Source organism: Chrysochloris asiatica, unplaced genomic scaffold (genome assembly GCF_000296735.1).
Source record: "Chrysochloris asiatica unplaced genomic scaffold, ChrAsi1.0 scaffold00075, whole genome shotgun sequence".
In the NCBI taxonomy this organism is placed as follows: Eukaryota; Metazoa; Chordata; class Mammalia; order Afrosoricida; family Chrysochloridae; genus Chrysochloris; species Chrysochloris asiatica.
In genome coordinates, this window is record NW_006408593.1 from 15494937 (window position 1) to 15505622 (window position 10686).

The following is a 10686-nucleotide window of genomic DNA, read 5'->3' on the forward strand; positions in this document are numbered from 1 at the left end:
ATGCATATTCTGGTGAATATGTAGAAAATATATCAATTCACTAAGTATTTTTTTATCAGTTGTGTCAGACACTGTGGAAACCATGCCAAACTCTGGATGAGTCACAGTAATGAAACATATATGAAGGGTATATATGTTATGGTTGGTGTCAGGGAGGGTGTTTCCAACTACTTACACATTTTCAAAATATGACGTTTCTGATAGATGGTTTTTTGACCAGGAGACAATGTCTTTCATTCCACACTTAGAGCTGGTGGCAATAAATGAAAATTCTCCTGGAAGAAGGAATACTCTTATTTGTGTACAATACTTAGAAGTTTCCAAAATACATTTTCGCAAAATTACTAAGCTCACAGGACAGAAGGAGAGCTCAGAATCATAGAGGAAGGCTCAAAGTCATATGGAGGTAGACACAGGATAAGAGTTTAGCTCTCCTCATGTATATTGTCAGGTATTTTCTCAGTAAATTACACATCAAATGTTGTCCTATAGAAGATGCCATATAGGTGACAGGTACAGGTACTAGGTGTCTGAAAATAAGGAAAAAGTCCATGGAGGAAGCTGGAAGGAATCATTGAATTAATCACTCTGGTGAAAAGTACCGAGGATATACTACATAATTATGGCAACAACCCCCTTCCTATTATATGAAATTCAAACTATACTCTTTTCAAGATTAATTAGAAATCTTGCTTTATCCTTTTGCAGGTAATTCATTTCCCAGGAAGGCATCATTCACTAAATGGATGGTCTCATGTCGCCCAATAATGTGACTGAATTTGTTCTCTTGGGACTCACACAGAATCCACATTTGCAGAAAATACTTTTCATTGTCTTCTTGTTCATTTTCCTGTTTACCATCTTCGCCAATCTGCTCATTGTCATCACCATCTCCCTCAGCCCCACACTTTCGGCTCCAATGTATTTTTTTCTCACCTACTTGTCCTTTATAGATGCTTCCTACACCTGTGTCACCACCCCCAAAATGATCATTGACCTGTTCCTTCAGAGAAGAACCATTTCCTTGGGTGGCTGCCTGACTCAGCTCTTTGTGGAGCACTTCCTGGGAGGATCAGAAATCATTCTCCTCATTATTATGGCTTATGACCGCTATGTGGCCATCTGCAAACCCCTGCACTACACCACCATCATGCGACCAGGGCTCTGCCGCCTTCTAGTAGTCGTGGCCTGGATTGGCGGGATCGTTCATGCTACAATACAGATTCTCTTCATGATCAACTTGTCCTTCTGTGGCCCCAATATTATTGACCACTTTATGTGTGACCTTTTCCCACTGCTGAAGCTTGCCTGCAGAGACACCTACCTGCTTGGAATGGTGGTGGCTGCCAACAGTGGGGCCATGTGTTTGCTCATTTTTTCGATGTTACTCATTTCATACATAGTCATCCTGCGCTCCCTTAAATCCCATGGCTCTGAAGGGAGGCGCAAAGCCCTCTCCACTTGTGGCTCCCATTTTACTGTAGTTGTACTCTTCTTTGTGCCCTGCATATTCACATACATGCGTCCTGTGGCCACTTACCCAGTGGACAAGTTGGTGACTGTGCTTTTTGCAATCCTCACCCCTATGTTAAATCCTATCATTTACACAGTGAGAAACACAGAGGTGAAAAATGCCATGAAGAGTTTGATGAAGACTAGGGTAACTTAAACTACACATTATTCTAAAACGTGGTCGTGTAAAGCAACAGGAAGAATCCTATTTGTGGTAAGCTGTGAAAAAAAAATTTAAGTTTTGCAAATCATTGACCAATAAAAGGCCCAGAAACTAGCATTTATTGAACATTGAATAGTATTTAAACCCTTTGTGAGGTGATTTTTGTAGTTCTTCATGTACTGTATTAAGGCTTCAGTACATAGTACACCTCCATTCAGGATATGCACCCTAGAAAGAACTGCAGTTTCCTAGTCGCTGACCAGAAGGTATGATTTGTTCCTGTCTCATTAACTATTTTACTAAATTCTTCATATGTATGTTATTTGGATGGAATTGTCTTTTCCACAGGACCTTGGTCTCAGAACTTCTTTTACTTTTGTATTTTTAACTTTTCCTGCAGTAAACAAATTAGAGGAAACAATTTCTTAAATAGATATACAGGGGGCAGGGTGGATAGTTGGGAATGAAAAAAAAAAAAGACAATTATCTGTTGTTCACCACTAATATACCAAGAAAAAAGAGACACAATGAAAGAAACAGTTGATATCCTGTCTCTAATATTTTTAGTATAAAATATAACCCAGAAAAATTTTAATTTACCCTTAATTTGGTCCTATTTTCTCAAATATTTTTATGATTCATAGCTTTTCATGACTATAAAGGATTTTATTTTCTTACCAAGATTTGAGGAGCCATTTAAAGCAAAGAAGGTGAATGTTTTGTTTTTAAATTAAATCTAAACACAAAGACATATGCTAAGTTTCCAAAGTTATTGCTCCATAGATGTGATGCTTACATAATATAAATGTTAGATGATTTCATATATGTACTAAATTGGTAGTTTCACTACTATATTTCCATTATACATTGAAGCAAATGTAAGCTAAAACGGTTTATTAACTTACTTGCCTATGGTCACACATCTAAGAGTCTAGGTACAGAATGCAAATCCAGGTTTTCCATAGCTTAGTCATATTTTCTTTCAAATAAAACACAGTTTTCTCTGATATGTTTATGTCTTTAGATGAGAAATTTATTTTCAGTGCTAGTGATTCATTTTTTCCTCTAGAAAGATGTTGCCAAATTTGTTGCAGATTTTTTTCTAATGCAGCAATATCTTTCAGCAATAACAATTCTTTATGTACATGGAAAACACCATGTCATTCTATATTACTACATAAGACTTTATTAGTCAAAGTTTCTTTGACTAAAATTCTCCAATTCATGTGAATTCTCACATATGTCCCTTTTTCCAACCCATTGGTCATCTAGACCTATTTCCTTCATCATTTGATCATACAGTAATGACAAAGCATGGTACACCTGTTTGAGGGTTTAAATGTGTGTCTTTGCTTATGCATGACTGTCTCTCATTTTTAAGAAATGGAACCTGCTCCTATAATGTACAGTCCTTGAACGTGACAAAATCAGTACTTATGTAATAAAAATAACTAGCTGCAATTGTTGGTGAGAATTCAATGTTTCAAAAGAATCTAGACAGCATAATTCATGGTTTATTTTGTTTTTTGACTGCTAGATAAGAGAGTAAGACAAAGGTAAATACAGGAAAAATATTGAGTATATGGCATTTCTACTGTAACGGAAGTGTTTGAAGAAGGACATCCAAGGACATCCAGGCCAATGGCGGGGTGTTAGTGCAAATAACAAGTGTTGAGTGGAGTGGGGAGACGATTAGTGAGAAAAAGACTACAAATTGTCAAAAGCAGACTTGGAGTTCTATAAGAACTTAAAGAACTATAACACAGTCTGACATTGTCAGTGGGTGAAGTCTTGCTGGATTGGAAGTAATTTTAAAGAATTGGATATTGCTTTGCATTAGCCATCATGAAGAACTCCTATGTAGACCAACTGCCATCTGATTATAGTTCCTAAATATAAACCCACTTAAAAAGAAAATAGTATTTTTTTTCTAAATATAAATAAGATAAATTATATATAGAACTTTTGTATGAGGATGTTGTTGTTATGTGCCATTGAGTCAGTTCCGTCTCATAGTGACCCTTTATAGGGTTTCTGAGGATTGGATGGTAGGCTTGAACCACCGACCTCATGGTTCAAACGGATCCTTGAAGTCCAGCACATGAACTTGCAGCACCACACCAGGATATTTTGTTTTAATTAGTGAAAATATTAGTCATTCTATAATTGAAGGGAGTGAGTTAGTCATTGTTGTAGGCCATTTATGAGGCATAAACTTTCTTGTTCTTCATATACTGTAGCTCTCTTATTTTTAGTCACAAATATTGTTAGATAGGTGTTACCCTGTTTTGTACAAGAAGAAAATGAGTCTTAATGAAGTTAAGCAATACTCTTGACTCTTTCAGACTCTGTCCCCTCTATTATTCTCACCTGAAAAACTGCTTCTGGCATGATGTAAAGCTATCCAGAACAGACCTCTACTATGTAAACATTTCCCTTGAAGCTTTGCTCTGCTATTTTTCAGGAAGCCACTTTCTTCCCTTTGGCTCTCACTTGACCTCAGTTACTCAGAGTATGCACACTCTCTATATTCCCATTTTGTCAGAGAAAAAAGTCTCACTCCCATAGATGTATTAACCTTCATGAGAGTGTTGTTGTTGTTGTTAAGTGCCGTCGAGTCGTTCTGACCCATAGCAAACCTGTATAGGGTTTCCAAGGAGCAACTGGTCAGCTTGAACTGCCAACCTTACAGTTCAAACCTACTTTGCAGTCCTGCATATTAACCTGCAGAGTCACACCAAGAATCCATCTGCATACTACAGGTAGTTAATGAGTCTTCCTCCCATCCAGATGTTACATTTTTCTTCATATAATCCACTTCTGGGGTTATTTGCTCAGCATACAGACTGAATAAGAATGGTGAATGAATATAACCCCAGCACACACATTTCCTGTTTTTAAACTATTCAGTGTCTCCTTGTTCTTTTCAAATGTCTGCTTCTTGGTCTATGTGTAGGATCATTATGAGAATGATGAAGTCTTCTGGAATATTCTTCACAATGTTATCCATAGCTTTCGTGCTCCACACAGTTGAAAGCCTTTGCATAGTCAATAAAACACAGATAAACATCTTTCTGGTATTCTGTGCATTCAGCCAAGATCAATCTTACATCAACAGTGATATCTTTTTATCCATGTCCTTGTCTGAATCCAGTGTGAACTTTTGGCAGTTCCCTGTCAAGGTACTGTTGCAGCCATTTTTAAATTATCTTTCACAAAATTGTACATGCATATAATACTAATGATATTTTACAATGATGTTTGCTTTGAAACATCATTCCTGTTTTTTCAGAGAAAGTTAGAGAAAAGGGTCTCACTCCCATAGATGTATTAACCTTATGTTAATACATTCAAAGTGAACGTCACCTCTCTTTGAAAAGGGCACTGATGTGGATCTTTTCCAATCAGTTAGCAAGGCATTTGTCTTCCAAATTTCTTTGCATAGTTGAGTGAGTGACTCCATTTTGGCATCAGACAGCCAGTGGAACAGACCATCAATTATTTATATACAAGTTCAGGTTAAAGCTGAAAAAAAATCAAAATAGGTCCATGAAAGTCAAAATATAACCTTGAACCTAACTCATCTGATTCTAGAGACCATCTCAAGACCAGATTTGATGCATTAGACACTAATGGCTGAAGACTAGAAAACCTGTGGGATGACATCAAGAACATCATGCAGGAAGGAGGCAAAAATCATTAAAAATACAGGAAAGAAAAATAAAGAGGCCAAAATGGATGTCAGAGAGACTCTCAAACTTGCTCTCCAGTGTAGAATTGCTAAAGTGGATGGAAGAAATGAAGAAATAAAAGAAATGAGCAGAAAACTTCAAAGAGCAGTTCAAGAAGACAAAGTCAAGTATTATAATAAGGAAACATGCAAAGACCTGAAGTTAGAAACTAAAAGAAAAGGACAACTCAGCCTTTCTCAAGCTGAATGAACTGAAGAAAAAATTCAAGTCTCAACATGAAGTATTGAAGGATTCTCTGGGCAAAATACTGAATGATGTGGAAAGCATCCAAAGAAGATAGAAGGAATACAGAGTCACTCTACCAAAAAGAAATGTTTGATGTTCAACCATTCTAAGAGGCAGCATATGATCAAGAACTTAAGGCACTGAAGGAAGAAGTCAAATCAGCACTGAAGGCATCAGTGAAAAACAAGGCTTCAGGTATTAATTGGTGGAATGCAAATTGAAATCTTTCAACAAACTGATGAAGAACTGTAGCCGCTCACTCATCCATGCCAAGAAATTTGGAAGACCGTTACCTGGTCAACTTGTTGGGAAACATCCATATACATGCCCATTACAAAGAGGGATGACACTATGGAATACAGAAATTGTCAAATAATATCATTGGTATCACATGCAAGTAAAATTTTCCTAATGATAACTCAGAAATAGTTTGGACATTGACAGAGAACTGATGGAAATTCAGGCAAGATTCAGAGGAGTACTTGAAACCTGAGATATCATTGCTGATATCATATAGGTCTTGTTTAAAAGTAGAGAATTCCAGAAAGATATTTACTCGTGCTTTATTGACTATGCAAAGGCTTTTGATTTGTGGAACATAACAAGCTTTAGGTAACATTGTAAAGAATGAGTATTCTAGAATATTTAATTGTGCTCATGTGGAACTTGTACATAGACCAACAGATAGTTAGAACAGAACAAGGGGACATTAAATGATTTAACATCAGGAAAGATGTACTCCAGCATTGTGTTCTTTCACCATACTTAATCTGTATGCTGAACAAATAATCTGAGAAACTAGATTATATGAAGAAGAATGTGGCATCAGAATTGTACAAAAATTCATTAACAATCTTAGATATGCAGATGATACAACATTGTTTGCTGAAAGAGAAGAGGACTTAAAATATGTATTAATGAAGATCAAAGAGTGCAACCTTCAGTATGTGTTGCACTTCCATAGAAAGAAAACAAAAATCCTCACCATTGGACCAATAAATAGCAATATGCTAAATGGAGAAAAGATTGAAGTTGTCAAAGACTTCATTTTGCTGGGATCCACAATCCACACTCATGCAAACAACAGACAAGAAATCAGTGTATTGCGTTAGGCACATTTTCTGCAATAAAAAAAAAGTATTAAAAAGCAAAGGTGAGCCTGACCCAAGACATGGTATTTTCAATTGTCTCACAAGCATGTGTAAGTTGTACAATGAATAAGGAAGATTGTAGAACTGATGAATTTGAGTTATGGTGTTGGAGAACAATACTGAAGGTACCACGAACTGACAGAAGACCAAACAAATCTGTGTTGGAAGAAGTAGAGCCAGAATGCTCCTCAGAATCCAGAATGGTGAGATTTCATCTCTCATATTTCAGACATGTTACCAGTCCCTGGTGAAGTACATCTTGCTTGGTCAAGAAGAAAGTCAGAAAAAAAGAGGACGATTCCCCAGATAGATGGATTGGCATAGAGACAGTAGCAATGGGCTCAAGCACTACAATTGAGAGGATGGTTCAGGACAGGGCAGCCTTTAATTCTATTGTGCATAGGGTCACTATGATTCAGAACTAACTTGAAGACACCTGAGTACAACACAAACCACTTTGGATTAGCATCTAAGTGCTTAACCACTGTGCTACTAGGGTCCCTGACAACATAAATCTAAGATGTTAATTATAGGAGAAACAATGTGCTGACTGGAATGGGTTCATATGGAAACTCTGGACTTTGTACTAAAATTGTCTGTAAATTTTGAGCTTCTCTAAAAATATATATGTATTTAAAGAGTGGCTAACACCTTTAGAAATACAACCGTTACAGATTAATGTATCTGTGAGCTACATTCTATCCTTCAAAATTAAAAAATAGTTAAAAAAGGACCATGTGAGTTGTAGTTATTAGTAGCAGAAGTTCTAAAAAAACAGGCTTCCTTTTACATTTTCTGTGTAAGTTCTGGGGAGCAAAGCAATTTGTTCATTTATACACAAATACCTGTAAAAATTCAAAATACCTTCTCTCCATAATTCTGTTTCTAGTAAATTACCTTGATGCAATGATTGTTAATGTCTACAAAGATCTAGGGTCATGATATCTTTATTTCACATTAAGAAAAATGAAGAATTTCAGTCACTAAAATTACTTTGGTGTTAAGGGTATTTTTGATGCCAAGGACCTGGGGTTCAAATACTTCAAGCATCTCCCAACATATGCCTTTGCATTTAGTTCTTGGACATAGCACTGGTGGAGTCATGAAGAGCTACTAATTTACATACAAAGCTGGAGGAGTTTCCCTTGAGATAAAAGATTCAAAAGTATACCTCCACAGAGGTTTAAGGACATAACTTATCCTCTGATAGACAGAATGGGCAATGGGTCCATGCAGAAAATCTTAAAAGAATATAGGTTCATGTTAGTTGGTGAGAATGGTGTCAGATGACCAACATTGGGATGCCTTAATGTATTCCTGGACTCCTGGTGTACTGCTTGGGTTAATGTATTGGACTGCAAAGTTGGTTTGAAGTGCAAGGTTGGCAGTTCAAGTTCACCAGCCGCTCCTCAGAAACCCTATACAGGGTCACTATGGATCAGAACTGACTCAATGGCACTGAACAACAATGTATCTCCACCAGTCCCATGGCTGATGATGGTGGTGGTGGTGGTTATGTGCTGTGGTGATGGTAGATGATGGAAAAAGGTGGGATTGTGTTGAGAGTTTCATACTTAGAGTTTATTGTAGAGTTGCCTCATTTTCTGTGGAGTATGGCTGGCTATTCTTTGGGCTATACATTTTCTTAATCATATATCTTATTAACACATTTTCTAAATTAAATACAAATTTTCAATATACCATCAGTGAAAATTAGACAGATAGTTCCCATTGACTTCAACTAAAGTCACCCTTAGGTACAACAGAATACAACACTATCATGATCACCCGCATGTTCGAGTCCATCATTATAGCCATTGTGCCAGTCCTTTGCACCAAAGGTCTCTCCCTTGCTGACCATCTACTCCACCACACGGGAAGTCCTTCTCCAGCAATAGAAACTTCCTGATGACATGTCCAAAGTAAGAGATTTAGACAATGTTCCGCTGTGATCCATAAAACTTTTATCAGTTAATTTTTTGAAGTAGATCATCAGGTCTCTTTTCCTAGGATGTCTTAGTTTGGAAGTCCTGTTGAAACCTTTCCACCGTGAGTGACCCTGCTGGTATTTGAAAGGCTTGGTGTTAACTTTCAAAATCCTACCACCACACAAGTCACCACAGTATGGTAAACTGACAGATGGGCGCTGTCAAGATTAAAAGAATATGAAATCTTATCTATGCCTGTGTCAACATATACTAGAGACATCTCTCCTCTACACAAAAGTTGGGACTTCTGGTGTGACACTGTAGGATCAGCACAGGATTGAAAATCACAAGGGTAGCAGTTCAAACCCACCAGATGCTCTTTGGGAACCCTATCGAGGGTCACTATGAGTCAGAACTGACTTGATGGCATTTAACAACAACAACACAGGAGTTTGTAGGATTTCCACAGTTCTTGCCTTTAGGCTATCATGACTACCCTAGAGATAGTCCCAAAAGTGTAGTTCTCCAGGAGAGAACAGGTTCATCAACTGTGTGGCAAGTGTGGGAATTAGCTTTGTTTTTTTCTGTGGTCCCCTAGTCTTCTATTTTGTTAAAACTTTTATTGTGAATTGCATGATAGTTTACATGGGAGAAAACATTTGTTTCATTGCAATGATTACAATCCACTCCATGCATCATCGTTCAGCAATATTTGCTTCTATTCTGTCTGTTTTCTTTATTATTATTTGTTTTGATATCTACAAAAACACTCTGAAATATGTAATCATTTAAACAATCAAAGGACACATTCTGCAAGCCTGCCTCCTGGCCACCAGCACACAGCCTTTCTCTTTCCATGACTCTAGAGTCCTCAGCTGCTCTATCTCTCCATGTCAGCATCTCTGCCTCTATCTCTGGTATCACTGCTTCTCTGGATAGGGTCCCACACTCTGCTTATGTTCTTCTTCCTTGATGGGCCCAGGGTCTTCTGTTCCTGGAGTATAAAATTAACTACTCCCCCCTTTGTATTATAAAACTTCTACCTTTACAGTTGTGACAGTTGCAATTAGTCATAACAATTACTCTCTATTGTATCATAAGAATCTTATCCCCATCTTCTTTTACCAGACACATCTAGACAAGATGAAAACTATTTAGTGGGGTTTATACCTTCTCAAGCACACTATGAAACTAAACTCCCTCTTTAAAACTTGTAGGCCAGCCACGTTGTGCCTTTATAGCTCCCCACATTTTAGGTAGCCAATGTCTAATGCCCATCCCTATCAACCTTATGTACGGAGGGCATAGGTCTGATCCTTGATGTAAAGATTCTTGTCTCTCAGATGATATTTTGAGCTATTACATCCATAAGTATAGGTCAAAGTTCCTCAAATTGTAGCAATTTACACTTGTTTCCTTTATCGAAAACGTTTTTTTTTTCATTTTCCTCTAGTCGAGTTCTGATCATCAAGCCATCAAAGCTAGGTCAAATAGGTACTATCTGCAAGTTTAAGCATTCTTGTGCATCTCCCCTCACTTCATATCAGCTGGATGCTTCACTCTCAGTTCTAGTCCTCTGTGGCTATGTCATTGTTCATGGGCTCAGGAGTCCCCAGGTCTTGCCACAATCTGGACCAACCAGCCCGTCTCTCTCATTTCCAGGTCAATGGGAGTCTATGAAACATGGTCAAGCTCAGTTCATATCTACATTGCTGCCTTTCCCACACTTCCACTCACCAATAGACCAACTTGGTCACCAGAAAGCTTACATGCCTGCTCATGTGTTCCTTTGAGTTTCAGTCTTTGAAGGGGGTTTGTCCTGAATGGACTTGATTTCTTGCTTTAATAGCTCCATATCCCCTAGATTTTTAAGGCAAGGTATCCAATGGCTCTAGCATTGACGTGTGACCCAATAAAAGGCCTTGTCACTTTTCAGGGCATTGCAGTATCATATA

General features: G+C 37.6%; 1 protein-coding gene across 1 annotated transcript; it reads left to right on the forward strand.

Annotated features, from left to right (window-relative positions):
* Positions 1-742: 742 nt before the first annotated feature.
* Positions 743-1669, forward strand: LOC102820651 (olfactory receptor 140-like). Its single transcript, XM_006865118.1, has one exon. It carries the CDS (start codon positions 743-745, stop codon positions 1667-1669), a length of 927 nt encoding a protein of 308 aa, XP_006865180.1.
* Positions 1670-10686: the final 9017 nt, after the last annotated feature.